At 62.6% G+C, this 27996-nt stretch overlaps 4 protein-coding genes across 8 annotated transcripts; 1 reads left to right on the top strand and 3 right to left on the bottom strand.

The window, feature by feature from the left end:
- Positions 1-2: 2 nt before the first annotated feature.
- PLCB3 (phospholipase C beta 3) lies at positions 3-16814 on the bottom strand. 2 transcript variants are annotated; one of them, XR_006960564.1, is made up of 33 exons: positions 16672-16814; positions 14090-14167; positions 13757-13825; positions 13535-13675; positions 13223-13302; positions 13088-13141; positions 12922-12997; positions 12718-12818; positions 12034-12200; positions 11802-11948; positions 10650-10890; positions 10389-10473; positions 10124-10310; positions 9118-9323; positions 8106-8202; positions 7935-8019; positions 7538-7662; positions 7099-7253; positions 6857-7018; positions 6150-6249; positions 5957-6061; positions 5643-5734; positions 4244-4388; positions 4118-4153; positions 3829-4021; positions 3329-3470; positions 3156-3232; positions 2948-3037; positions 2807-2864; positions 2349-2435; positions 2041-2260; positions 337-978; positions 3-220 (listed from the first exon to the last, which is right to left on the bottom strand). XR_006960564.1 is itself a non-coding variant. In XM_047070917.1 (32 exons), the coding sequence occupies exons 1-31, from the start codon at positions 16768-16770 to the stop codon at positions 2057-2059; spliced, it is 3684 nt and encodes a 1227-aa protein (XP_046926873.1). In that variant the 5' UTR covers positions 16771-16814; the 3' UTR covers positions 3-978; positions 2041-2056. The 2 variants fall into 2 exon arrangements, 1 of the variants encoding a protein (XP_046926873.1); XM_047070917.1 differs by having other exon boundaries at positions 3-978.
- Positions 16815-22057: 5243 nt separating this feature from the next.
- On the top strand, positions 22058-24468 carry PPP1R14B (protein phosphatase 1 regulatory inhibitor subunit 14B). The gene is given in 6 exon segments (XM_047071760.1): positions 22058-22094; positions 22097-22200; positions 22202-22483; positions 23603-23686; positions 24006-24038; positions 24134-24468. Coding segments are annotated over 6 exon segments (609 nt in total). The 3' UTR covers positions 24203-24468.
- A 407-nt stretch (positions 24469-24875) lies between these two features.
- Positions 24876-27587, bottom strand: FKBP2 (FKBP prolyl isomerase 2). 4 transcript variants are annotated; one of them, XM_047071761.1, is made up of 6 exons: positions 27532-27587; positions 26117-26285; positions 25675-25787; positions 25507-25553; positions 25122-25157; positions 24876-25032 (listed from the first exon to the last, which is right to left on the bottom strand). In XM_047071761.1, exons 2-6 carry the CDS (start codon positions 26279-26281, stop codon positions 24971-24973), a joined length of 423 nt encoding a protein of 140 aa, XP_046927717.1. In that variant the 5' UTR covers positions 26282-26285; positions 27532-27587; the 3' UTR covers positions 24876-24970. The 4 variants fall into 4 exon arrangements, with proteins under 4 accessions (XP_046927717.1, XP_046927718.1, XP_046927720.1 ...); XM_047071762.1 differs by lacking the exon at positions 27532-27587 and adding an exon at positions 27129-27208; XM_047071764.1 differs by lacking the exon at positions 27532-27587 and adding an exon at positions 27002-27020.
- On the bottom strand, positions 26489-27383 carry LOC124505738 (PE-PGRS family protein PE_PGRS16). The gene has a single exon (XM_047071759.1). It carries the CDS (start codon positions 27381-27383, stop codon positions 26586-26588), a length of 798 nt encoding a protein of 265 aa, XP_046927715.1. The 3' UTR covers positions 26489-26585.
- Positions 27588-27996: the final 409 nt, after the last annotated feature.

The following is a 27996-nucleotide window of genomic DNA, read 5'->3' as shown; positions in this document are numbered from 1 at the left end:
GCTCAATTCCAGAAAGATTTATTGGCGCCCCCTATAGACCAGCCAGCGCTTTGTAATGAGTATACAAAGATGAATTAGGCCACAACAGCCCCGCCGTCAGAAGCTTCCTGGCAGAGGTGAGCCAGCCTCTCAGAGTGGAGTTACCGCCAGCTGAGTGCTGTTAACAGGGACTGGTACCGGGGTGAGGGCCAGGGCAGAGGTGAGTTAGAGCTGGGACTTACTTAAAAAGAGAGATGGGGAAGGAAGCTGTCATTGCCAGCAGAGAAAAGAGTGGACCCATGAAAGGATATGGGGGAGCAGCAGAGGCCAGGATTCTGGGGGTCTGGAATGTCATACCCAGGAGTTTGGAGTTTAGCCTGGCCTTTGAGGATCCGGGGACTAACGTGGAGTGTTTCTTCTGTAAGGTAGTGGTGAGCCACATCGGGAAGATAGGACTTGGTCATGGAATACGGTAGGCCAATCTGGGGACAGGACAAGGCCTGACCCCAGAAGCCGGGAAGGTCTGGACAATAACGGTATTAACCCTGAGGGCGCAGGGCAAAGGGGAGAGGCCCCCAGCCCTGGGAAGGGCCTTGCTCGGGCAGCCTTTTCTCTCTGGCCTCCCCGCCCTGTTTGCCTGAGGCTGCAGCAAAAACAAAGAAAGAAAACACTCAATTGGCAGGAGATAAGCCCAGATAAGAGGCTGCCTTCCTCTGGAGGAGGGAGGCAGTTGGCCCAGGAAGCCAGGAAGCCGGGAGAGGCCTTGAGGACGTGCCAGCCTGACCCTGCAGCAGAACCTAGCCGCGCCCTCGCTGCGGGGTCTCTGCCACTCCACGCTGTCCAGAGGCAGGAGAGAGCAGCATGGAGCAGGTCCTCCAACCTGGCCGGAAGACAGTCTGCCATAGAAGGTCCAGGCCCGCCCTGCCTCCAGATCAGGACATCTTGACTTAGCTGTGGCCTGGCACACGGGACTTCTGCTCTGGGCCTCAGTTTCCTCATCTGTAAAACAGGCATAACATCTCCCTCACAGGGATGAGGGGGATGCTGGGTCTCCCAGTCCCTGTATGCATCTGTGACCGTCAGCTTCCCTTCTCCCAAGAGTCCCTTGGGAGAAGGGTCACTACTAGGTCCACCCATTCCCCACCTAGCGTATCACCCGAGAGCCCAGGTCCGGTCCCCTGATGTCGGGCAGGTTCCGAGCTGACAAGGTCCATCCCCAGTCAGAGTCAACTGCCTGCGAGGGGCCCAGAACCGCCTCGTCGGAAGATGCTGGGTGCTTGGGTCATATCAGGCAACAGGAAGGGGGGGCAGGGAAGGCTTCCTGAAGCAGAGGCCTAAGCCTTTGTGAAGGGAGGACAAGAAGGGCCCAGGAGGGAGAAAAGTAATGAGAGGTGGGGGGGGAAGAAGCGATAGGCCCGAGACAGAGGACATAAAGGCGGGAAAGTGTGGGGGGAGGCCACAGGACCTCTAATGTCAGGTCATCGGGGAGATCTGCAGGCCCCCAGCAAGGAGGTCTCAAGGTTAAAACCCAGCAACCCTTCACCGAGGGCCTGACCTCAACCCCACAAACCCTTTTTATAGATGAGGAAACTGAAGCCCGTAGAGCCAGACAGGGCCCAGGGCCCTCTCCAGAACTGCCCCACCCCAGACCACACTGCACACAGGGTCCCTGAAATCCACTTTTATTCATGTAAAAAAAAAAAAAAAAATCCCAAAGAAGAGAGCAAGAAGGTGACCCTACTTCCCAGAGCTCAAAGTCTCCGCCAGTGTTCCCGGGGGAAGTGAGGGAGACAACCCCCACTCTGGGGTGTGGGCACCAAGGGAGCGCAGAAACCTCCCGGCCCACAGTGACCCAGCACCTTCCTTAGGACTGAAGGCAGGAAGGAGGGGCTGGGGACTAACGGGGCCCCAGGAGGGTGCAGTAAGGGGGTTAGTGTGGGGTGCTTGCCCCGGTTTAAAAAAATAAAATTTCTAAAGATAAAAAGTTAAAAAAACAAAAACAAAAAAAAAGAGCCTTAGTGTCTTAGCTTCCTGCCCTCCCAGCACCCATCCTGTGGCCACCTCTCGCTCAGCCAGTTCAGAGCTTCGTATTCTCCTCTTGGCTCTCTGAGTCAGCGCCAGACAGGTGCCCGCCGCTCCCGGGTGCGTGACCGTTGCTGGCACAGGCCACCAGATGCCCGTCCCCCAGCCCCTCCGGCGTCTCGCCCAGCAGGCTCCGGCAGGCCTCCTGGGGCAGCCTTGCCCGCTGTTCCTGACACTCCTGGGCCAGTTGGGCCAGCAGCTGCGGGGGGAGGAGGGGGAGTATCACAGGCGAGGCCGGGCCGCCCAGCGCCCTGCCCGCCTCCTGCCCGCCTCATCCAAGGCCTCACCTTGGGCTCTTCTTCGGCCAGCTGCTGCAGCACCTGCTGCTGCCCGGCCACCAGGCGTTCGTGCCGCTGCTTCTGGGCCTCCTCCAGCTGCGGGGGGGGGGGGGTGGGGTGTTGGCAGGGGGGAGGCTCAGCCACGGGTCCCTATGGGAGGGGTCAGGGCCCTAGGGCTCTGGCTACGGAAGAAGTCAGGCAGGTGCGAGCCCCCCAGAGCTGCGGGGCCAGGATTCTGACGTGACCCAGCAAACATTCCAGACAGAGACTCCAACGCCATGGGACACTTTTACAGGCAGTTGGCTCCAGATAGGATGTCAGGGGGGCAAGAGAGGGCTGCGGGGCCCAGAGGGAAAAGGTTCTAGAAGTCCCTCTAGGATAATATAGCAATAGGCCAGGCACTGAGATGGTTTTCTAATGAAGGAAGGAACAGGAGGGGGCTGCGGCGGGACCTGAGCCTCACTCACCCGACGGATGGAGTTGACGGACTCGGTGATGTGCCGACGGTTAATCTCTGTCAGTTCCCTGCAGGGAGCAAGACAGAGTGGGCTCGGTGCCCAGCCCCCCGGGCTCCCAGCCCCCAGCCCCCCTGGCCCCGGTGCCCTTACGCCTCCTTCTTATGTTTCTCCCTTGTCTTGGCTTCTGAGATACTGTTGTGGCGCTTCCTGTCCAGAATCTTCTGCAGTTCCTTCTTCTCCCTGGATGAGCCGGTGGCGGGGAGGAGGAAGGGTGGAGGGCAGGTCTGGGGGCTCTCCCCTCCTCCTAACAACACCAGGGAGCCCCCTGCCCCACCCACACAGGATCCTTGGCCTTCACCTCTCGTTCGTCTCCTTCAGCCGCTTGAACTGGGTGGCGTGAGCATCCAGGACGATCTCCCTGAGCCGCTGCTGAGCCTGCGGACACGGACGGCCACCAGGTGACACAGGCTGAGGCCGGGTCTGTCCGAGAGACAGGCCCCCACCCCGCTTGCTGCCCCACGCCCACCTCACCTGTCGCAGATGCTCCAGCCTCCGCTCGGCCTCTGTATCCGCCTGGGCCTCCCGCAGCTCCAGCAGACTCTGCACCTGTCTCTTCTGGAACTCTCGATACCGCTTCACCTCTTCCTCCTCCGCCTTCTCGTCCTCCCCGCCTCTGCAGGAAGAACCCCTCTGGGTGACACTCAGGTTGTCACAGGGACTCGGGCTGGGAGGGCCGTGTCTGTTATGCCAACAACGAGGCCCATCAGTTCCATCCGAATGACGGGAGCCTGTGTGGGCACCGGTTGCCGGAAATACGTGCTCCTCGTGGGGGGGGGGGGTTCTAGAGCGATCTAGTTCCCCGGCAGGGAGGGCGGGACCCAACGTGGGAAGACTCTATCTCCCTGGCACCGGACCCTCCTCCCTGGGCGTCAAGGAGCTCACCTCGTGAAGAACCCCACGCACACACACCCCCGCACGTTCCCGTCACCGCGCACGGCACACACTCGCGTGCACGTGGTCTGGACACTCATAGGACACCCGGCCGCTGCAGGCACCTGCGCTCAGCCCGGGCCTGGGCCAAGCTGTCGAGCAACCGGCGAGTGAGGGCAACCGCCTTCCGCTGATGCTTCTTGTGCAGCTCCCGAAGCTCTCGCTCTTGCCGGCTCCGGAGTTTCACCAGAGCCTTGTGGCCTCGGAGCTCGTCCAGCGGGGCCGGGGCCACCTCTGCGGGCGACGGGGCAAAGGTGGGCGGGGCTGGGCCGGGGCAGGCCAACCCCGCAGGGGCGCCTCACCCCCTCCAGGACAGCCCCTGCCCCGCACCTGAGAGGAGGCTGGCGATGAGGTCGTCGCGCTGCCCTGGAGAGCAGAGGCAGGGCCGTGAGAGGCTGGCGGGCGGAAGAGCGGAGCTGCCCCCTCAGCCCACCCCGGGCCCAGGCTGCCCCTTACCTGGGCTGCTGAGGGAGGGGCTGGTAGGGGACGTGGCGGGGCCCGGGGGCCGGCGCGGGGAGATGTCCAGTGTGCTGGGTGTGGGGTTTGGGGTCACCGGCTGCTGAGATGGAGTCTCCTGGCAAGTTTCTGGGCCAACCTGAGCCTGAGGGGGAGAAAGCGGAATGCTCTTTCCAGAAATGCCGTTCTCTCCAGGCCCTTCTGTCCCACCTCCCGGGGCTCCCCGATGCCCCTGGTCCGCTTCCCTCGGCCCGTCTGGCCTGGACTCCCCATCTAGAATATGGGGCTGTTGAACACCCACAAGAGAAATAAGAGGTAATAAGGTAAGCATTTCTAGAACCCCGGTTCCACGCAGGGTGTGGGGCAGATAACGTGAGGTCGCGTCCCCAGGATGCCGGGCCCCCGTGCATGTGCTCAGGAACTTCCAGATTGTTCAGGAAAACCTTGGCCCCACCCCAAGCTTCCTCCCCCTTTCCCAGTCCCCCTCCACCCTCACCCACAGCTGCTCATCTTCCTCGTTGCTTAGCTCCTGATTAAATCAATGAAGGAAGTGACCGCAGAGTGGGCACTAGCCTCTCCCGCTGACAGCTCCAGCAGCCTCATTTCTCTGCCTGCCACAGGCCCCGGGGGACCGGCTCTAGCTGTGCGGGCAAGCCTCTGCTCCTGACCCCTCCCCACAGAAGCCACTGCCCATCTCCTGGCCCCCAGGACCCCAGGGTTTAAAAGCTTCTGTGGCTTGCAACCGCTTTGGTGAAGCAGCCGAACCCTGCCCTTCAGCTGGAGAGATTCCAGCCCGGGTCTGTCCTGAAAGCCTCCCGCACGCAAAAGGGGTAGTTTCCACCTCCTTACGACGTGGACAGTCACCCAAGGCAGCTGAACCTACTGAGTCTGAAAGGCCAGAGGCCCCACACCAGGCGGCATGGCAGAATGGCCGGCGTTGCAGGCCCGGCTGGAGAGCCTCGGTGTCCCCATCTCTACACTGGGGTGGCAGGACGCGACTCAGGTGACAGGGGGCGGGGGGGAGGATTCTAGGAGTCGAGTCGGTGAAAAGAGCTCACACCGGGCCAGGCACAGATCTGACGCTCAGCATACCCTTGGCTCTATTGTCTACTCTGAACGAGAGGAGTCAAAAGGGGAACCGACCCCGCAGGCAGAGGGTGTGGGTGAATGCCATCGGGCTGGCGTCGACAGTAAGGCAGTGAACAGCTCCACTCGGGGAGAGGGACCAGACTACCAGCTGGCACTGGGATAGGGCAGTGTGGGCAGGGGAGCGTGGAGAAGACGGGGTCCAGAGATCAGCCCTCACCGCCCCGCCCCACCCACACCCCCAGCAGCCCCAAGGGTCCAAGTCACCCGGAGCCTGCTGTCTCCCGCTCGCCCCCGACTTGCCCTGGCTCACCTCGCTCTCCCCGATGAGGGCGGCCAACTGCTTGGCCCTCTGGTCCATCAGGCTGACATGCTTGATGGGGTTGATCAGGGCCTCTGCGTAGTCTGGGTGGGGAGCAGAGGCCAAGGGTCTCAGAGACAGAACCCCCGGGGGCCACACCTTCCCCACTGCTCTGGTTTCACGGAAGGACCACGGAACCCAAACCCGCCCTCAGGGCTGTTCACCACCCTCAGCTGGGGCCACCTGGCTCAGCCACTGCCGGACCCTGCCGGCACGCCTGTCCCCCACCCTGCCTGGCCAGCCCCCCACCCCCCGCCCCTGCTCACCCTGGTGGTCATCAGGAATATAGTCGGAGGCTTCGGTGTATATGAGCAGGGCTGGCAGGCAGAGCGGCTGGTTGGCCTCGTTCCGCAGGCAAATGTAGTGGTACCCTGGGAGGGGGGGACGGCAAGGTGGCTGGGCCCCACCAGGTACCCGCACACACCGCCCCTGTGCTTCCCAGAGCCCAGCTGGCCTCACCTGAACGGATGGCAGAGACGGGCAGAATCCGATGCCCCACAAACTTGCCGCCTTCCTCAAAGGCCGCGATGCGCAGCGAAGCCAGCGTGGGGAGCACCACCTGAGGGCCCAGACCGGTGCTGAGCCAGGGAGCTGACCCACGGCCACCAAGGCCAGCGCTCCGAGTGGACCCTCAGACGAGCTGACCCAATCACTGACCATCGGTCACCGTCGCCACTGAACCAGTGGCGGCCTCCACGGCCTGGCCAAACCGATGGCGAGCAGCAGAGAGAAACGGGCAGACCCCTCCAGGCACCGCTCTCATGGGACGGTCCCGGTCATGGCCAGGTTAGAAACTGTACAGTGAGCCTTGGGTCCGGGACGGAGCCACACCCACCCCAGCGGCGCACCGAGGTCCAGTCCGTCCGGGAGGCGGGCCAGAGCTGGCATGAGCCTGCGGCCGTGATCTCAGACAGGTCCTTCCTGCCTCAGCGAGGGGGTGGGCTGCCCCCGCTCCTCATGGGGGGCGCTGCAGGCCCTCCTGCTGTCTCACCTTCCTGTGCTCTTCTTAAAGGCTGCAGAGGGCAAGGAGCCCAGGCCTGACCCTGTCACACGCGGGGCCTGGAGGTGACAGGCGCACCCGCCTTCCGACTCCTGACCACCAACCCATGCACCTGCTTCCTGCTGCCCCGAGGGCCCGGCGGGGCGGGTGCAGGCCCCGGGCTCACCTTGGGGAAGTCAAAGGGTTCCTCATCCCACACAGGATTGAATGAGTTCCCCTGAGACGTCCGAGTGCGGTATTTGCGCCGTGTGTCAACGGGAAGGCCAAACATGTCCACCTCCACGTAGATGCCCACCTTCCTGTCGGACAGGAACTGCCCCGAGATCACCTGAGGGGGCCAGGAGGGTGAGGTGGCTGCGAAGAGTCCCGCCCCCAGGACACCCTGCCAGGGCCCTCCCCTGGCCCCACCTTGACCCGCAAGGCATTGGCCACGATGCCGTCCACGATGACTTCGGTGAAGGGGTCGAAGGACTTGTCCGGCCGCCGCATGAACTCGGGCTTGAGCAGGTAGCCGCTGCGCCCGTTGTACTCAAACACACCCGCGTTGAGCTGCATCGCCACATCTGGGGGTGACGTGGGGACGGCAAAGGTCAGCCAGCCCCCTGGGGTCAGGAGTCGGGAAGGACAGTTCGATGCAGAGGGAGGACCGGGGACCGGGAGGGTCAGATCAAGTGGGATCAGGGGGAAAGGTCAGCCAAGGTCAGGAGTTGAGGTGAGCCAAGGTCTTGGTTTGGTCTGGAGATCTGGGATCAGGCGGTCAGAAGTCCTTTCGGACAAGGTCAGCAGGGTCGCAGAGCAGAAACTGGCGAGGTTGGAAGCCGGGGGGTCGAGGCAGGCTGGTGCTCACCCAGGGTCTGAAAGTTGAGGGCCACAAGCTGGCAGCCCACGTTCCAGAAGAGCTGGGGCATGTAGTTGGAGGAGTCCACGCGGGTGCCCTTGGGGTAGATGCGGCTGAGCTGTTGTTTATTGTATCTGAGGTGGGCAGTCAGGGGCCATGCTCTTTACCGGCCCCCGCCCCAGGCCCACCCTGCGCTCCTGTGAACCCCCTTCCCGGCCTCTGCCCCTCCGGCCCCCCTGCCTCTCGGCCTAGCCCCCATGCAGTCTCCCAGGCTAGCCCCAAGCCCAGGCCAAGGTGCTCGAGGGTGAGGACCCTGCGCAGGTGGCGTAAGCGGGATCAGAACACCCGAGCCCGCCTGTGAGCACCCCCACCCTGGTCCGCCAGCCCCGGCAATGCGGAAGGATACTCCACAAACTCCATGGGGCTCTTGGTCAGTTGCTCCATGGCCTTGGTTTCCACGAAGGATGACATCTCGAAGCATTTGTTCCTCTCTGGGGGGGGGGGGGGGGCGGGGGGCGGGGTCAGGTCTGGAGAGGCTGGGCTGGCTCCTACTCCCACCATCTCCCACCCCACTCACTTCGAGCAGCCTCAAAGGACTTGAACTTGACAGGCTCGATGTAGTTGACGAGTGTTGACATCTCCTCAGTGGCATTGACTTCACTGCTGGCAGTGCCCTGTGGCCGCCAAAGACAGGGTCGGCAGGGCCATGCCCCCCAGCCATCAGCTGGAAGTTGCCTCATCTGCCCCCTGCCAGGAGGGAGGTCCTGACCCTCTGCCCGCCTCTGCAATTGCACTGCCCAGTGGCTCTCAGCAAGGGCCCCAGCCGCTCCGTGGACCGTCAGTCCTGGTCCCATCTGCCCCACAGGCTTCTCTCTGGAGCCTTGGCGACGTGCCCTGGGCCCCACCTTCCTCCTTTGCCTCCTGCCTCCCTGATCCTTGGAAGCTGGCACTCGTCACCCAACCCCAGGGACTCGGTTATTCACGTGCAGACGAGCCATTATTTCCAACTACCACCTTGCCATCTCCTCTCGGGTGACCCACCAAGAGCCTTGAACTTGACACCCTCAATGCTGAGCTTGGCCACGCCTGCACACACCCGCACACACCCTTCCCCACTCTGGTCCCCTCCCAAATCTGACCTCAGGATCCACCTTTCCTGTCACCGGGGCTCCTCTCTCGGAACTCAACACTCCCTTGTCTTACACTGCCCCTTCCTGCACTCTCCAGTCCTGCCACAGGGCCTTTGTACACACGCCTACGTAGGTGATGTTCCTCTTCCTCAGGTCTAATCGCCTAACCTCCCCGCCCAGGTCAGTCTCTCCTTCTTCCCCCCAGTTGTGCCCCCTAACTCACCCTCCCCCGGCCCAGTCATGAGCATAACTTCACACTTGCTTCCGTGCCTATGTCCCTATGACCCCCTCCTCCCCCCATCCCCCCACACACCCTGGGAACTCCAAGAGAACCGGAATAACATCTGATCATGGTCAGACCCAGTACACAGTGCTGTGTCTGGCACACAGTAGGTGTTCAGCGAACGCTTGGGGAATTAAAACACGCTGCGTCTGCCTCTTCCCGCCTGTGGGACTGACCTCATCTGAGGTCGGCTTTTTGGGATCTGCCTGTTCCTCCTCTTCCTCGTCTTCCTCTTCATCCTCACGGTCGGCAGATCCGAGAGCATCAGGGCCCCGCTGTAGCCCCTCCTCGCCCAGAGACTTCCGAGGCTCCAGGCTGGGCTTCTCAAGGCCCAGCTCTTCCCCATTGCTCAGGCCCAGGCAGCTGTCAGAGCTGGGGGACCCTGCAGAAAACAGGGCCACAGGGGTCCTCAAACATAGACACTCAGGAGCCACGAGGGGCTGTGTGTGGAGGCGACTCAGTGGGGAGGTCAGGGGGTGATCTCAGGGCAGCGTGGCTGGGGGTAGGAGCAGAAGCCAAGAGTAGTACATAGGGGTCACGGGTCAAAGGTCAGGGTCCAGAGTCCTATCCATCAGAGAGGTAGGTAGCGTGGCTCAGAAGGGTGAGAAGCCAGGAACTGAGATACAGGTGCCTTGGCAGTGGGGGTAAAGGATGACACAGTGGGATTCCCAAGTCAGGCGTCAATCAGAGCCATACCCAACGAGGTGGCTCAGTGAGGTGAGCGGTCGGGGTCACATGCCCAGGGGACTTCGATAAAGTGAGAGGTCAAGGGTTAGCTAAAATCATAACCAAGGGGTAGACGGACTCAGTGAGGGTCACAGAAGAGGGGTTGGAGGTCTGAGGGCCACACCCGAAGCATGAGGAGGTAGTTCATGGAGGTCAGAGGCCAGAGGTCAGAATTCAGGGTCATAATCTGGTTAACAGGAGGGCTCTGCGAGGTGGGAAACTGAGGTTGAGGGGTCAGAAATCGGATGGGACCAAATCCAGCTGGGCTATAGTTCAGTGAAGTCAGTGCCCGGGGACAGGGGTCAGAGGTCCCATCATCAGCTGCGTGGCAGTAAGAGACCCCGCGGGGAGGGAGGTCAGGCCGGGAGCCGCAGGAGCGTCACTGGGGAGGTGGAACTCAGTGAGGTTAAGAGTTCAGGGTCAGGATCGGGGGTGAAGGCCGGGCAGGGGCCATACCGAGCTGAGGTGAGGAGGGCTCGGTGGCGGCAGAGCTCTCGCTCAGGGCCGAGTTGCTCTGCTCCAGCGGCCGCTTGCGAATGGAGCTGTTGGGGACACCAGTGCTGGGCTGGTGTCGCTTCTTGTTCTTCACCAGGATGCGGCCCATCAGGTCCTGGGGGCTGGGCAGGGGGACGCCTGGGGCCAGCTGGCGGGCACAGACAGGTCAGGGCCTGCAGGGGCGCCCTCACCCCCCACGCCCTGCCCCAGTGCCAAGCCCTCATACCGGGTACTTGTCCAGTGGGTCGATGAGCAGCGCGTCCCCGAAGATCGAACGACAGTACTCGGCCATCTTCGCCTGCTGCTTTGCCCTGTGGGGCCAAGGTCAAAGGTCAGAAGTTCCTGGACGGGGTGGGGTGAAGCTGACTTCAGTCCCCAGGGGAGACCAAAGGCCCTCGGGGTCAGAGGGTCACAGGAACAAAGAGTGCCCTGGTGGGATGGCTGTCTTGGGCCGATCGGGGGGTCCGCGGGTCAGGGGCCCACTCACGAGTCCACGTGGTTCTCGAAGGAGAGGATGACAGGGTAGGGCGAGGTCTTGAAGGCGGTTTCTGCAATGGCCTCGAGCACGTCTCGCAGCGGCACCTCGGTGGTCATGGTGAAGCCGTGGGTGATAAAGGGCTCCTCCTCCGGGGGCCGCCCTTTCCACACGTCCAGCTCCACGCAGCGGCAGCCCCAGAGCAGTGCCTGCCGGTACATCTCCACCGACGACGTCCCAGCCAGCTGCCCCGCTGGCGGCCAGGCTCCATCACCACAGCCGCCCGGCCAGCCGGGGTCCTCACCCTCCTCCCCAGGCCCGCCACGGCCCCTCAACCAGCCATGCTGGAGATGCAGAGGCCCCCGCGGCGGCCGGGCCCGGGCTGTCTGGCCAGCCCTCCATCACTCCTTAATTCACTGTGGAACCAGCATCATCTCTCCTAAAATCCCCCAGGGCGGGGCCCACGTCCTGCCACCCAGCCCCTGGCATCCATCCAAACCGGGCAGAGTCAGCATCGAGCAGGGCTGGCTGATGGCTGGTTCCTTCGCCGGGGCTCATCCTCTCTCAGATAAACATCCCCCTCCTATCTACTGGCCTCAAGTGGACAGTTGTCCCCAAGACCCCACGGCCCTTCATTTCCCTCTCCTCCTTTCACTGCCTGCCGCCGCCCTGGAATAGCCTCCATCACCTCCTGCCCGGGGAGGCCCCTCGCTGCCTCCCATGCAATCTCTGCAGAGCACCTGCTCCCTTTATTGGGCCTCATCGCCTCCCCTGAATAACACCCTCCGAAAAGCCCTTCCCGCCCACTTAGGATAAATCCAAATGCCTCCGGTGCCCTGGTCTAGCCCTGCCTCCTTCTCTCACTCCCTCTCACCTCTACCTGCCCCAGCAGCCATCCCGCCTCCGGCCTCCTTCCTGCTGAAGCCCACCACACGGTGACCTGCGCCCAGCCTCAGTGTCCCTTCGCAGGCCAGCCCTTCCCCAGCAAAGGCTTCTGGGCCATCTGGGAAATGTGCCCATGCAGGGAAGCCCCGCTCCCCTGGGGTAGGCTGCCTGTTGCCTGCCTGCATCCCTAGGACGGGTCACCTCCAAACAAGGGAGGTGACGTGAGGGGCAGAGGTCATGGATGCCACCGCTCCAGCTGCCCGAGGGTGGCTCACTCACCTGTGAGATAGGTGTTGTGTGAGGAGTTGATGAAGTAGGCGCTTAGCGGCTGGGTCATGTCTGCGCTCAGATCCAGGGCCTCCAAGGGCAGGATTCCATTCTCCTCACCCCCCAGGTAGCGGCTGAAGCCCTCCATGGACATCTGGTCTGGGGGATGGGTGGGCTCAGCCGGGTCAGTTGGGGCGCCTCCTGCTGCCAGCCCCCAACTCTGACTGGCTCCCCTCCGGCTCACCTCGTTCCAGGAACTGCTGGTTGGGCTCATACTTCTCAATGAGCAGCCGGGCCTGGGAGGGCCGCAGGGGTGGATACAGCACTTCGTTGAGCCTCGGGTCCCGTTGCTTCTGGTTAATGAAGTCCATGAGCTGCTCCAGCGTCAGGTATGGCTTGCCCTTGGCGCCTCTAAAGGGGGTAGGAAGCTGAGTCAGGCTAGAGCCTCCCCAGCCCCTGCTCCAGGCCCTCGCCCCGGGAGAAGAGGAAAGTTCTGGGCCTGGCTCTAGCACCTGCTGATTGGGACTTGGGCGAACGGCTGTGCCCCCCGGGCCTCAGTTTTCCCATCCACCCTCCTAACCACCAGGTGCCGGCATTGACATTAGCAAGGGCTTTGGAGGCCACAGAGTGTTTGGCCCGCTATGCCTGCTTCCCAACTTCAGCCCCAGTCTTCACTCGCTGTGTGAGCTCAGGCAAAGTCCCACAGCACATCGAATCCCCTCGGTCCCCAGCCCCGGGCACAGGCTGATGAAAGTAACCCCAGCCAAGGATCAGCACAGAGCAGTTCACGGCACAGCCTCGGCCCCAGCCCTGGCGCACGGGGACCCCCGGCCGTGCCGCTTCCCCTGGCTGTGCCGGAAAGAAGGAATGCCGGCAGAGGCCAGACCCAGCGCTCTGGGGGCTGGGAGGTGGGCCCAGCCCTGCTCACATCTCCAGCAGGATCTTGTCAATGTCTGGCCGCAGACACAGCTTATTCAGGAACCGCTCGAAGATTTCCAAGGAGAATTCGTCGGGCCGGATGGACTCACTCTGGGGACCAGAAGCGTGGGGTGAGAACCCAAGAGGCAGCGAGCCCCAAGAGACCAGACACCCTCCGTGACATCCTCCGTTGCTCCTGTCCCGGCCTCCTCACCCGGTTGAAATTGAGGCCACAGGATTCCAGCGCAGTCTCGACGCGCTTCTTATCTGCTGAGAACATCTTCAGGATGCTGAGCAGGTGAGAGGGGTCAGGGTCAGTGGGGGCAAAGGTCACTAAGGGGGGGGGCAGGAGAGAAGGTGCTGAGGCAAGGGGTACTCACTTCTTCACTGGGATCCGTCCATCCTGGTTCACCTGCAGCTTCAGCTTGGTGTATCTGGGGAGGCAGGCAGAAGGGTCACGCCTTGGGCGTGGCCACCTGAACCCCCGACACCCCCCAGGCAGGCCCGGGACTCACGCTTTTCTCAGAAAGGTGTTCCGGGAGGCGTTCTGAGCCAGGATGTTCATAGCCAGCTTGAACAGCTCCTCGGTCCAGACCTGAGGGGTCAGGAGACAGGGTGGGGGGGTGAGTGAACGGGGAACAGAGGGGTTGGCCCAGCCCCAGCCCACACCCAGAACCAGGTACGCCCATAGTGAAGTGCTTAAATACTGCCTTGTCAGAGGCTGATTAGAAATAGGGGTAGAGGACAGCCTAGGACACAATGGATGCTAAGTGATGGCTGACTCAGCAGTGGGGCTCCCCAGGGCCGACCCTTTGGCCCCAGCCCACCTTGGCTGTGTCATCCTGCACGGCCATGAAGTTCAAGAATGTTGTATTCACCGGGTCTGGCCCGGCCACCACTGTCATCAACTTCTCCTCCAGCCGGGTGTCAGGGCCTCCAAAGCCCAGCACCTCTCGGATCTTGGGGTCCTGAGTAGTTGGAAGCCAAGGGTAAAGAGGGGTCCCCCCAAGGCCTCGCTCCCACCCTCGGTCCGGGACCCCATCACTCACCTTGGGCAGGCGGGCATAACGGCCCGTCCGCGTGTCCCTGATAGAACTGATGTCCAGGGTGTCTACCTCCTGGGGAAACCAGATGCCAGAGTAGGGCTGAGAGGCTATGGGACGGGAGCCAGGGGCCCCCAAGATCTGCCCCCTGGGCCAGGGAGTGGCTACCCCCTGCTGTAGCCCCAGCCTCAGCCCCCGCCCTTAGCACTTCCTGTCCAGGGAGCCGTGGGAGAGGTCAGCCAGCAGCTGGGCCCCACCCTCCTGGGTGGGTAGGAGGGATTCAAGGGTCAGGGCCAGGGGTCCTAGACCTGAGCAAGTTGTACCAGTGCCCACCCTCACCATGTTGGGTCCTGTCCAGTACAGGAAGAAGCCATTGGGGTCTACACGCAGGGTCACCAGGTTCCGACTGGAAGCCTCCTGGGGACGGGACGGGAAAGCAGGGGTCAGTGAGTGAGGGCTGTGGCCCAGGCTTGATCCCTGGACTCCCTCCGGCCATCCACCCCCATGCTCCTGCCACCGAGTGAAAACGAAGCGTCATCCAGCCCACAGGTCTCCTTTGTGGTTCCCTACAGTTCTTGGATAAAGCTCACGCGATTGTCCCTGGCGTGACATTTGGGGTCCCAGTGCCCCTCCCGCCCTCACCTGTATCCTACTCTAAGACTCAGTCACAGGGACCACTGACTCCCTTTCCCTTCCTCCAGCTTTTCCACTGTTGCTCCTCTGCTAGGATACCCTCTCCTTCCTTCTCTACCCATGAAATCTGACCCCCCCCCCCCTCCCCAGACCCCAACCCTGGGCTCAATTTCCGCAGAGGGTCTGACAGCTCCCTAGTGGTCGGAGGCCCCTGGAGCCCCCTGCAGAACGTTTACGGATTGAAAGCAGAGGGTTTGGAAGTCTGACTTCCGCAGCTTTTGTGTCCCCCGGGGCCTCATGACAACCAGTCAGCCCTTACATCTGCCTCAAAGCCCATGACCACCCCCCCCACCCTGCACCCAACTGGAGTCTCACAGTCTTGTGGCTCCCCCTAACCTTACAGAACACAGACTGAGTCCCCCCAGAAGGGGACTCACCCTGCCCTTGGGACTAGACGGTGAATTCTGTCTTCCCTTCCCTCAAACAGCCCTGCGGCTGGCAGAAGGACAAGGAAGGGTATGCCAGCTCCATTTTCTGAGGAGGATCTGGTCCCTGGCACACTCCCAGGGCCACCCTTGTGCGACTCAGGACGAGCAGCCAGAGCTGGCGGGAGGGTCATCCAGACCAAGTGGCCCTCTAGGAGCTCACTCAGGCCTCCTAACAACCTTATGAAGTCCGTGCTATCCTACTTCCCATTTAACAGATGAGGATGCCGAGGCACAGGGAGGCTAGGTGCTTGCTTAAGGTCAAAAGGAGGTGCTAGCACCTGCTCCCAGGCAGTATGGCTCCAGAGTCCCATGGCCTGGGCAGCAAGGAAGCAGGACTCCTGCTGGGCTCTCAGCTCGTGGCCTTAGCTGCCACCCCATTATGGGGACCGGAGTTAGTCTCTACTTTCCAGACTCAGTTTCCTTTTCTGGTGAATGGATCTGCAACCGGCCCCGCCCATCTCTTTTCTTACAAAGGACAGGAGGCCTTGGAACTTTAGGGATGCGGGGACCTCCCCCGCCTCACTGCGCTGACGCCCATCCTCAGCCCCTCTCTGGGGTTCCCAACCCTGCCCTGGGGCTCAGGTCCCCCAGTAGTGTGAGGAGAGGGGAGTTCTGTGGGTACCGACCCCAGGGCCTTCCCCTGCCCCTTCCCTGGGGTCTGGCCTTCAAAAACAGTCCAGGCCCCCTGCTCTTCAGCCCCAAGTCCCAGTCAGCAACCCCCACCCCACCCCCAGGGCCCTCTCCCAGTTCCCACTTCCTTATTTGGGTTTATCACACTGGAAGGAAAAGGAGAAACTTTTCCCTTGCGCGAGACTGGGGGGAGGGGTCTCCTCTGGTCCCTGGAGTTCCCAGGCACCCCTCTGAGGCACACCTGCTGCCTCAGGCCACGCCCCCAGCCCCTCCCCCCAGCTCCCACGCCTACCCGCCCCACCCAGCCGGAAAGGAGCTCAGAGTCTTCCAGGCCTCTGGCCTGACTGGGAAGGAGCAGCGGGGAGGCTCAGGCAGGCGGGGTGGAGGCCCTGGGGAAGGAGGGGCCCAGGGGGCAGAGGAGGGGGCGGTGTAAAAACGAGGGTGGGGCGCAGGAAGGGGCGGGGAGCTGCAGGTGGGGGCCGGGGCCTCTAGGAAGCACCAGGGGCAGGGGCGGTAGAAAGGGGGGCCAGGATTTATTGGGTTTCAAAGTCCCTGATGCTAAGAAGTGGAGAGCAAAGTTCCCCAGGAGTGGAGGAACTTGGGGGGCAAAGACTCCACTAGGGGGTGACTTGGTGCTCTCTCCCGAGCCTTGAGCTGGGATGGGCTCCTGAAGCAGGGCAAAAGGGTGCAGCAAGAATAGGGTGAAAAAGTGATGAATGGAGAACAATGTTCAGGCTAGGGTACTAGGAAGAATGGGGGTGCGCTGAGCCAGATTGGGGGCCAGGGTCCTCCAGCCAGAGTCTAGTGCTGGGCAGTGGTCTGGGGACCAGGCCGGGGTTGGGGGAACCAGAATTAGACCGGGAGGGAGGGGTGGAAAGAGAGAGTGAAAAGGGGGGTCCGGGATTCATTGGGGTTCAAGGTCTCCGGGCCAAGGAGTGGAAATCCAAATTTTCCACAGCTGAAGGGATTGGGGGTGGGGTTGGGGGCCAAAGTCTTCATTACGGGCACGACTGGGGACTCAAGTTTCCGGAGCACAAGCGAGACTGGCTGGGGGGGGGGGGGGGGAAGCACCGTGGCCAGCCCAGGCTCGGGTGGGGGTCCCCGGCATCTGACTGAGTTTCAGCGAGGGAGTCCCAGGATCTGGGTGGAACAGGGGGCCCCCGCGCTTACCTCGTCCCATTTGATGAACTTACTCCCGCGCCGCAGGGTCTCTACCACGGTGGGCGGCTCCAGCTGCAGCGCGTGGACGCCGGGCCTGGCGCCCGCCATGGCCCGGCCGGGGGCGAGTCGGGGACCCACGGAGCCCCGACGGGGACCGACGGCGCCGCTGCTCCGTCAGCGCGCTCCCGCACGGCCCGCTCCGGCCCCGCGGCGTCAGCGCCCGCCCGCCCGCCAGTCTGTCCCGGACAGACCAGAGAATCGGCGGGGCCCGGGTGGGGCGGGGCGGGGGCGGGGCCGCTTTGGCCCCGCCCCTCCCTGTCGCGTCGGGCCCGCCCGCCCGCCCCGCGCCCGCGGCTCCCCCTGGCGGTCGGGGCGGCGACTGCAGCCAGGGGGGGATGGGGCAGGGACATACCTGGACCCCGGCACTTCGCGGGGGGTGCTCTTCTGGACTTGCTTGGGGTTGGAGGAGAGCGCTTGGCGCCAGGGCGATTGTTAGGGGTACAGCCAGAGAGACTGGGTGTAGAGGGCGGTACTGAAGACCGAGAGGGTTCAGCCCGCTAAGGTTTCGGAGGGGCGGGGGACGAGGGTACTACTGGAGGGCCAGACAGGGGCCTGGGGCGCCTTGCCCCCACCACACTCCAGCAGCACTTAGCTGAATGCAGGAAAAGCCACTCCCACCCCACCCCCTCTGCCCTCACTTCGCCTCACCCCCCCTCCCCACCCCTGCTGCAGCTCGGTCTCCCCCTCCCTGGGAGCACTTAGCCAGCTAATGGGCCTCCTGCCGGTTGGCGCCCCTCCCCCGTCCCTAGCCCGGGGAGGCCGGGCGCCTGCCGCCTCCTTTAAGGACCTAAGCATCCCGGCCTTCCAGAGTGAGCCCTAGAATAGCCCCCTCGTTCTGCAGGCCCCCATGACGGAACCTGGAGCCCGTTGGGCTTCCTACGGAACACTGTGAAGGAGACAACTGGTCGCTTGCCCAAAGGGTTCAGAAGCCTCGTGGGTGTCCACGAACAAGGGGGGTTGAGGAGGGGCTCCGCAGTGCCTGGCCTACAGCAGGTGCCCTGAAATCTGCGCTCCAGAGATGGGAGGGGGGAAGGCGCATGGGCACCAGGATAGGTGGGGGCTGCAGCCCCTCCCGCAGGGCTTGGCTGGGGGGGCTCCTGCCTGGGGGCCCCTGTGGGAGCCCCCCCAATACAGAGGCAGTAGCAGCAGTAGGTTTAAAGTAGAACTCATCCAGAGGGGCCAGCCAAGTCACCTAGAAACCCAGAAAGAGACTGGAGCTGGTTCTAGGGGAGGAGGGGGCAGTCAAGGAGGAGCGGGCCCTGCAGGCCCCTTCGCCCCAGGCCCTCAGGCCTCCAAGGGGAGCCCTGCCTGGCACTGGCCATTCCCCAAATCCCCACCTTGTTGGCCACCAACTCTAACCTAACGAATCTCCCTGCCTTTGGTAGAAGCCCTGTGGGGTGTGATTATTATCTCCATTTGAGGCCCAGAGAGGGGAAGAGACTTGCCCAAGGTCACACAGCTTTGTAGGAGGATTTGAGCCCTCTGACTTGAAGGCTGGCTCATCCTGCTTCCACTCCTTGCCCTTCAGGAGACCAAGAAAGGAGGACAGGACTTGTGATCCTCTTGTCCTCTCTCACAAGAGCAGCAGGGTCATACCCTTCAGAGATCCGGAGACCACTGGCTCTCATTGGGCAGAGCCCTGCAGGGTGGGGAGTGGCCTTTGCTCCCACAGGCTTAGGTTGAAGTCTACCAACAAAACTCAGTCCTTCTGTGCCTCGGTCACCTTGCCCAGAAGCTGGAGGTTGTCAGAGGATGAATAAGCATATGGGTACAAAATGACCCCGAGCCACAGGCCACTGGACATCTGAGGAGTGGCTAGCAGACCGTGGGGGCATCAGGGAGGAAGAGGAGAGGGCACAGATCAGCCCTGGGGCAGGGGGCCTGCCGGCCAATGGCAGGGCTAACAGGGCCTGGAGGCAGGCCCTGAGCGTAGGGGCCTGAGCTGTGGGTCCTAGGCCTTGGGCAGGGATACTTCGTAGAAATGCTGGGCAGCGGCTCCTTGGAAAACAGGATGGGAGCCTGTTTCCCAAGCCTGAGCCTCTCCTCTCTCCCCCCACCACCGTCATGTCTCCCGAGGCTAGGGCAGCCCCATTAAAGGACTCCTTCCTCCTGGACACTTTCTTCCAGTCCTGGTGATGGTAATAGGGTTTCTCGGCAAGCAGTAATGGCGGAAGGAAGGCAGTCTTTCCGCCTCTACCCTCGATTAAGGGAGCGGTTGTGGCCCACGGGACCCTCTCCAGGGCTTCTGGTCCAAGGAGACACTGAAAGGAGCCTTAGCTGCACTCTGGTGGCCGGTGGGGGGGGGGGGGGCTGGAACCCCAGGTGGGGTGGGGCTGGGGAGGCCACAGTCTGAGGCTGGCAGGATAAGGAGGAGCACCATACTCCGGTCCCGGGAGGATTCAGGCAGGAGAGCAAGGGCTGAGATGTGGGCCTTCAGCGCTGAGCTCTCAGCCCCCAACCACCGGAGGTTGGTAGAATCAGCCCCCTTGAAGAGGCTCAGAGCCGGTAAGTGACTTGCCCGCGGCCTCTCAGCGTGCTGGGCAGAGCTCGGATTTGAACCCGCTTCGTCCACTCCCAGGTTCTGTGCAGGGCAGCCCAGCTTCCACCTCTGCACTGACCGTTCTCAGGATAGGTGGCCATGGGGAAGGACTGAACATGGTAGAGATGTCATAGAAAGTAGAGAGAGGGAGAGTTGGGAAGAGCATCGTCAGCTCCTCCCCACCCTGCCCAGAGAACCCCCAGGGGTACCGTGAAATTTGGACAGGACAGGAGGCCTCCCTCAGGGGAGGAGGGATAGGAGAGTCATCACTCAGGGTCACAGCCTCTAGGAGGCAGAGCTGGGGCTGGTACCCAGATCTTTATGGACTGTAGGCTCCACTGCCACAGCAAGTTATGGTACGCATATCCCCACTCGTAACTCTGAGCACCCCTAAGGCCTGAGTCAATGCTCTAGTTCAGAAAGAGCCGACCTGCCCTGGTAGGGTGAGGTGGGGTGTGGTGGGGAACTTGGACTTGGGTAAATTGGCTCAGAGCCAGAGGCCGGGCCAGGGATGGGGCTCCTGGTGGAAAGGCTGGGTCCTGCCTAATCTGCAAGGGTAAGGGTTAGCCCTCCACCAGCTCTCCAGGCTGGATGAAGGGAGGATAAGGCCAGGACAAGGGCTGGGGAGGGAGGTGAGCCCATTCTACCTGCCCTGGAATGAGCCCTGTGAGCCTGCCCTCAAACCCAGGGCCCTCAAGGAGAAGCCCACCTTGCTATCCCCCCAGCACACACACACACACACACACACACACACACACACACACACACACACACCATCCCCAGCCTCTGGGTTCATTGTCTCTTTTTCTCAACTACACAGTAAGCCTAACAACGTTCTGGATTTGAGTTTGGCTGCAGCACCGGCTGTGTGACCCCGGGCCACTCTCAGCCTCTCTGAACCCTGCCTGCTACAGAGGGCTTCTATGGCATCCAGAGAGAAAGTGTCTGTGAGAGGCTGGGACAGAAACACTGACTGCCCCTCAGATCCTGAGACTCAGTCTGGGACTGCGAAGGGCGAGCCTGCTATCAGTGGAAGCATCTCGGAGGAGCTATACAACCTTGTTGAGTGGTATCTGGGGGTAGGGGGATAAGTAGAGACCTTGTGACAGGGGGCCTGAGCTCCCTCTCTAGCTGTGTTGGTCAACCTCTGTGATACAGTCATTGAAACTTCCACATCTTTTCTTAGTTAACCTTCCGACGGAGCACCTGGGTGGCTCAGTCAGTTAAGCGTCTTGATATCGGCTCAGGTTGTGATCTCACAGTCTTGGGATCAAACCCCACCTTGGGCTCCACACTAACGACATGGAGCCTGCTTGAGATTCTCTCTCTCTCTCTCTCTCTCTGCCCCTCCCCTGCTCACGCGCGCTCTCTCAAAATAAATAAGCTTAACCTTCTGAGGAAATGCTAGATACAGAGGAAGCCATTCATTCTTTCGCTCGGTCATTTATTCAGCCAATAGTTACAAGTCTGGCTCTGTTACCGGGAGCTCAGCAAGAATCGGGTCATTTGCCCCATCTGCGTGATTCTGAAGCCCAGCCGGTCCCTGTGCTTTGGGCATCAACAGTAAACAAGGGCCACACAGATCTTGGCCCCATGGAGCACACAGCCTAGAAGTGGGAGACAGTGATCACATAGGAGAAAGACTATTCAAAGATCCAGAACTCAAAGGGTGCGGGCATGAGATACACCATCTGTTTGAGAGAGGTGGGCCAGCTAAGGCGCCTGTGAGATCTGAAGGACAGAAGAGCCGCAGGGCGGAGGATCTGTGGGAGGGAGAATGAGGCGGAACCGACTCTGGCTGGAACCGACTGTGTGGAACCGACTGTGAGGAACGCTTTTTATGGGTCGTCATTCTTATCTTTATTATCGGGAGTGCCGGCTCCCCTATTTCCCAGCCCTTTACTCCTGCGTTTCCTCTTTGTACACATAGAGGTTGCAGGGTGCGAAGGGCCGCGCCCTGTCGAAGCCGCCGAACGAGGGCGCCCCAAACAAGTGCTGCGCTTCCCCTCCCTGGCTCCGCTGAGGGGGAGGGGCGGTCAGGCACGGCCAGGCCCTGAGAACTACATTTCCCATAATCCCGTTCCCCATCGCCATCTTGGCCGGTGGGCGGTGGCAGCCTAGGGTCTGGCCCTTCAGGCAGTTGAGCCGGCTCCGTTCACCCCTAATCTGGGCCTCCAGCATGGGTGGTGCGGGACCTCGCCGAGTAGGGTGTCCGGGGACCTGGGCAGCTCCTGTCCGCCTTCTCCACCCCTCCACTCCTGCGAGCCTGGGCCACGTGTCGGTCTACGCGGAGAAGGTTGCTTGCCTTCCGCTGGCCAGGGACCTGAGGACCTAGACGTCGGGGGCTCCCACGTCTCCTCTCCAGACCCCCGCCCTGCGCATTGTGCCCACTCCCCTCCATTCCCAGATGGCCCCTGTTTTTGCGTCAGTGAGGACAGAACACTAGGGTCCCGGCGGGAGCGCAAATCCTGGTACCGGGCACTTAGAACGCCTGGGTTTGAGGCAGAAAGGTTAAAAGGGATAGCGGACAGCCAGGCCCAAACCCCTGACGACTAGACCCTCCCCTAGCCCCTGCCCGGGGGCGGGGTGGGAGTGAGGGGCCTGCAGCGGGACTGGCCCTTTAAGGGGGTGTGGTCGGGGGGCGGGGAAGCGAGTGAGACAGAGAAAGCGGCTTCGGCGGCGGCGGCGGCTGCGGCGGCGGCGGCGGCGGCTCGGGCGGCGGCCGCGGGGGACAAAGGGCGGGCGGATCGGCGGGGAGGGGGCGGGGCGCGGCCAGGCCAGGCCCGGGGGCTCCGCATGCTGCAGCTGCCCCCGGGCGCCCCCGCCGCCGCCCTAGCCGCGGAGCAGCGCGGAGGCCAGCCCGCGAGTTAACCCGAGCCAGCGGCCCGGAGCCAGCCGGCGGGCGTCCCGGAGGCGGCGGCGCAGGGAGGGGCCCGACGCGCGCACGTGGCCCCGGCGGCCGCCATGGCGGACAGCGGCCCCGCGGGGGGCGCGGCGTTGGCAGCCCCGGCCCCTGGGCCGGGCAGTGGTGGCCCAGGGCCCCGCGTCTACTTTCAGAGCCCCCCTGGGGCTGCAGGCGAGGGCCCAGGCGGCGCGGACGACGAGGGCCCAGTGAGGCGCCAAGGGAAGGTCACGGTCAAGTACGACCGCAAGGAGCTACGGAAGCGCCTCAACCTGGAGGAGTGGATCTTGGAGCAGCTCACTCGCCTCTACGACTGCCAGGTGTGTCCCTTACTCTGCGCCGACACCCTAAAATCGTTCCCTAGTCGGACTGCTTGGGAACCCCGCCTTGCGCCTGCCTGTCACCCGGAGTCAATGGGCGCTCCGCTTCCGCGCGCTCCCCTCCCTTTCTGTACTCCCCGCCCCCAGTGTATGCTCTTTCTTGTCTGACCTTAGGTCACTCCTATCTTTTCCCTCATGACTCCCTCATGTCACTACTCTGGTCAAGCTTGGGGTCCTCAAGAAGCCTCAAGGGATAGCCTGGGCCATGGGCAGGAGGCAAGAGGCTAGTCTGGGCTGGCGGTGGTAAGGTGATCTACCTAGTGCTTCGTAGCCTAAACTGGTTAAAAGGCGCAAGCCTGGTGGGGTTGTAAAGGGTCTGGGCTGTTCTCCTGGGCTAGCCTGCAGCTCCATTTTGGTGTAGGGGCAGGCTAGCCTGTCCTCTGGGTTTTGGTTCTCCACCCCATGACTCCTTCCTTGCTCAAATGGTGACTCAGGCCCCTGGGGGGCAGGGTGGAGGAGTGGGCTTGCCCTGTGCTGCCTACCCTAGACCAGCCCTGGAATGCAGCTGGCTCCAGACTGGATAGACGCTTCCTGGGTGGGGGGAGGGGTGGCAGGCACCCCCTCCCTCAGCAAAGTATGGGCTCTTTGTTTCCCCATTACCAGCCCTGGGTCCTTCCCCATGACCCCTCACCCTTTACTTCCTCCCCACTCCTGGGAAGCTGTGACAGGTGTTTGGGGGAGGGGAAGGGGCTGTGATGAGTTGGGACAGATGGCCCCACCTGTGCACTGATTGAGATGGAGCCCGGAAGTTGGGACAACACATCTGCAGGGTTCTCAGCCCAGGGTCCCCAAGCCTTTGCTGTCTGGCCCTGTTTGGCACCCAGGGTGCCCAACTGGCAGGGACAGGAAGCTCCCCCCCCCCCCCCCCCCCCCGCCATCGGGCATTTTGCCTTGGCACAGGCCTGATCTGTTTTCTTCCTCAGACAGCTGCTGCTGTCTGCTGGGCAAAGAAGCCTGGCTCATTCTGCGGTAAGGCAGGGGCCTCAGCCGGAGCCCCTCTCACACCCTCTCTCCCAACTCAGGCCCTTGTCTCTCCCTCCTCCCCCACCCCCACCCCAGGAAGAGGAAATACCAGAGTTGGAGATTGATGTGGATGAACTCCTGGACATGGAAAGTGATGATACCCGGGCTGCCAGGGTCAAGGTGAGAGAGGGGCCGGGAGGCATCAGGGCCAGGTAGGGAGATCAGGGAATAGAGAGCTGCCTGGACGCATGGCCCCCTGGGGAAGCGAGGCTCTAAATTTAGGCCTTCTTTGGTTTCAGTCAGCCAGCCCTTGGGATGCTGGGCCTCAGCTTCTGCTTCCGTCAAATGGGGCTAATGGTGCTTGTCCAGCCGTTGAGTAGCTGTGGTATCGCCTGTGCCTCGGGGGGTGGCCCCAGTCCCTTGGAAATAGGTACAGGTGAGCTCTAGGCCCCTGTTCCTTAGAACTCACAGCTATACTTGTCCCCCCATGCCCTCCCAGGAGCTGCTGGTTGACTGTTACAAACCCACTGAGGTAAGTATGTGGCTGTCCCAGAGGCTGGGGTGAGAGGAGCCTGGGCTTCTGTCATCTTGGGGTCTGGCCTCCCTGATGTCTTCCCTCCTGTCCAGGCCTTCATCTCTGGCCTGCTGGACAAGATCCGGGGCATGCAGAAGCTGAGCACACCCCAGAAGAAGTAAGGGTCTCGACCCACACGAATGGTGGCTCCCACAGGACAATCGCTGCCCCCCGACCTCGTAGCAACAGCAATACCGGGGGGCCCTGCGGCCAGGCCTGGCGCCATGAGCAGGGCTCCCCGTGCCCCTGGCCCAGGGGCCTCTTCCCTGCCCCCTCAGTTTTCCATTTTGGGGTTTTTTATTGTTATTAAACTGATGGGACTTTTTGTGTTTTTATATTGATTCTGCGGCGCGGCCCTTTAATAAAGCTAGGATATGCCTTTGGTGCAGCTAACGGGCTCAGCTGGTCTCTTTTAGGGGGGACACACTCCTCTACAACTGTTGTTGGTGCAGCTTCTCCCCAGGTGGCTGCAGGCCTTCCTGAGGGCCACGTAGCCATGACGATAGCCCAGTGCCGGCTCCCACACCATGAGCTCCAAGCGGCTGGGGAGCTGGAGTGGGGGGAGCGGTGTCGGTGTCGCTGTTGGCAGTTAGGAACACTCCTTTTCCCTCTGGGCAAGGACCACCGTCCCACCTAGGGCCTGGCCCTCACGATCCCCCTGCCACTGAATCTACACCCAGGTCCTGCAGCCAATAAAGAAGAGGCGTGGGGGGTACCAAGGGAGAGGGTAGGCTGAAGTTGAACATGTGGCTTCTAAGTCTCTCAGGGCCCACAAACAAACACAGGCTCACTTCGTGGGCTTTAAGGGATTTTTTTTTTCTTTCTTTCTTTCTTTCTTTAAACAGTCTGGTCCCTGATGGGGGCCTCTCCACTGCCCCTCCCCAGTTTGGCTACAGTTCTGAACGTCGCTCGATTTTGAGCAGCTCCACCTCAAACACGAGGGTTGCACCACCTGCAGGGGAGAAATGAGGACAGAGTGAGAACCGGGGCCACAGGAAGAAGAGATGGTGGGCAGGAGATGGGGGCAGGAAGGCATCTTACCTGGAATCTTTGGGGGAGCTCCCCGCTCTCCATACCCTGTCAAAGATGCGAAAGAAAAAGTGAGCTGTGACCGGGCAGAGAGAGAGAGAGAGAGAGGTGTTCTGCAGACATTCGGGCTGAAGCCAGGCCTCTGCCCATCGCAACAAGAAAGCCAGAAATGGAGACAGCAAGGGGCTACAAAAGGCCCAGTAGAGGGCAGAGGGTGGGCGCCAGAACCAAGTGCCCTAAGGGTCTTGCCCTGTTCTCACTACTGGATACAGCTAGACTTGGAAGACACATAATGAACGGATGGGACAGAGGCCAATGCAGCGGCAAACCAGTCTCCACCCTTCCCCAGACCCCCCCCCCCCAACTCCCCTTTCCAGGCTCAGGAAAGGCCTCTTACCCAACTCTGATGGGATCACCAGCTTCCGTTTTTCTCCCTCACACATCCTGTAGGACAACACCTGTTCAGCGCATGGCAAGCACCCAGGCCCCCTGCCCCCCACCCCATCCCTGGGGTTTGCCTCCCACTATCAACCTCCTCAACCACAGCCATGGCCCCCTGACTCACCCCAGCAGCCCCTGGTCCCAGCCCTTGATGACCTGGCCTGTGCCCAGGGAGAAGACAAAGGGCTGGTTCTGGGGCAGGCTGCTGTCAAATTCCGTCCCATCTTCCAGCTTCCCCTGTGGGACCATGGGAAGGCCAGTGAAGAGGAGGCTCCACTCTGACACACCTCCCCACCCAGCAGCTATCCCCAAGCTGGCTCCCCATTGGCAGCCATAATCCTAGGAGGGGACAGAACCTTGGGCAGCTCGCAGTACGTCGTCACTGCTTGCTGGTGCCAAGCCGGGGATCAGACAGTCAACAGCAGGGAAGAGCTATAGAAACTAGTGTAAAAGGGAGACAGGACTTGCCCACGGTCACCCACCTCCTTGGCTGAGCAATCTGGCTTCCAAGTCCTTTCAGGTCCCCAGAAGCCCCACCCACCCCAATGTTCCACTCCCTCACCCACCGTGTAGTGCATGTGCAGGACGTCCCCCTTGCGCGACTTGATGGGACAGTGGTCTACCCGCTTCTTGACCCCGATCTGCAGCTTCCGTTTGCCCTCGGCCCCCGCAGCAGTGGCCAGGGCACTCAGGCAGATGGACAATACTGTCAGGACCCAGCTCAGCCTCATGTCTCTGCGGGGACAGACCCCGACCAACCGACCGGGGGGAAGGCAGGGAGGGCATGGAATATGGGCAGGTACCAGGAGGATTCCACCCCCACCGTACCCTGCCTGCCCACGGGGATCCCCTTGTCCCGGGTCACCACCCCCTCCCCCGGGCTCCGCAGCCACACTTACCAGTCCAGTGAGAAGGGGGCTTGCCCGAGGACCCCAGCAGCGGGGGGAGGGGGTCAGGGGAGGCCACAGCAGCCAGGGCCCCGCCCCTTTGCTCACCCCCAGCCCTTCCTTCCCTCCCGGTCCCCAGCTCCACTCTTCAATTCCCGCCCGTCCCTTTACGCAAAGTCCAGACCTTATCTGGCTGCCCAGCAGTTGCCTCGACGGAGCGATCCCATTCACGCCACACCCAGTTGCCCCCCGCCCAGCACACCCACACCTCTGAGGCCGCTGCAGGGGGCCTGCCCCGAGGCACCCACACATCGCCGCTGGGTGGCTCCGGGGAGCCCCGATCCTCCGGAGGCACCCCCCAGGCCGGGCCTGTGCCTCCGCCCGGGGCGCCGCCCCAGCTCTGAGCCCTCGGGGGCCTGCGGGGTACCCAGACCGGCCCCGTGTCTGGTGGCCGCCGAGCCCGCTCCACCCACACCACCTCTCCCGGGGGAGTTCTCGGCCTACCGCGTCCCCAGGCCCGGCCCCCGCGGAGACCGCCCCCGCGTGGACGCCCCGGGCCATTACCTGGGCCTACGCCTTCGCTTTGCTCCTTGACCCCACCCTTTAGCGGACGTAGTTCCGCCCCTTGCCCTGGAGCCCCGCCCTCGATAGAACTAGACCCTCTTTCCTGAACTGTAGCCACGCCACTCACCGACTGAAGGCCCGCCCCCAGTGCCTGGGCTCCGTCCCCTTCGGTCTCCAAACCCGAGGCTCCGCCTTCCGCCTGTTCCAGCTCCTCCTCCAGGGACCAGGCTCCGCCCCCCACCTGTCCTAGCTCCGTCCCCAGTCCCGGAGCTCTGCCTTCTACTGGCACCAGCTCAGAGGTTCCACCCGTCTCCGTCCCACGTCCCGCCCCGACTCCCGGGGCTCCGCCCCGTGCGGCGTGAAAGCCCTCCCCCTGCGGCATCCCCAGACAGCTCCGACCCCACCCCCCAATTTCCCCCTGACCTATCCCTCGTTGACACTCGCAGCCCCGGCCCGCTCCTGCCCGGCCTGATCCAGCCTGCCCCCGTGCACCCCGGCTCCCCCCAGCCCGGGCTGTGGCCCCCGCTCACCTCCTCGCCGCGCCCCCGGAGTCAACCCCAGTCGTGCTGCCGCCTGTGCGCAGGCGCGTCATCGTCGCCACCAGGCCGGGCCACGCCGCCCGCCCTCATTGGACTGTGCGAAGCCCGCTGCCGCACGCCGGGCGGAGCGGCCTTTCCCCCTGCTCCGCCCCCGCGCCGACACGTGACCACGCGCTACTTCCGGTGGATCTGTAGCCGGTAAGGTTAGGTGAAAGTGACTTCCTAAAGTGCTTTCGGCACTTCCGGCCGAGGTGAAATTAAGGTCAGGCCAACGCGGGTTCCCGGAGGGGGTCTCGAGACGCCATTTTATCTCGCCCCCAGGCTCTCCCACGGCGCTCTCGCTTGACCCTGGGCCTCTTCAGGGTCCACGGGCTCCAGTGGGAAGAGCCTGGGCCTCAGACTTGAGTTTGGGTTTGGGCTGTGCGCTTCGCTGGCAGTGTGACCTTGAGCGAATGC

The sequence above is a fragment of the Lynx rufus genome, unplaced genomic scaffold (genome assembly GCF_022079265.1).
Source record: "Lynx rufus isolate CCGP_SWC_20201006 ecotype Redwood Valley unplaced genomic scaffold, mLynRuf1.p SCAF_9, whole genome shotgun sequence".
Classification (NCBI taxonomy): domain Eukaryota; kingdom Metazoa; phylum Chordata; class Mammalia; order Carnivora; family Felidae; genus Lynx; species Lynx rufus.
Note: the sequence above shows the minus strand (reverse complement) of the source record. Positions and strands in the feature narration are given on the sequence as shown.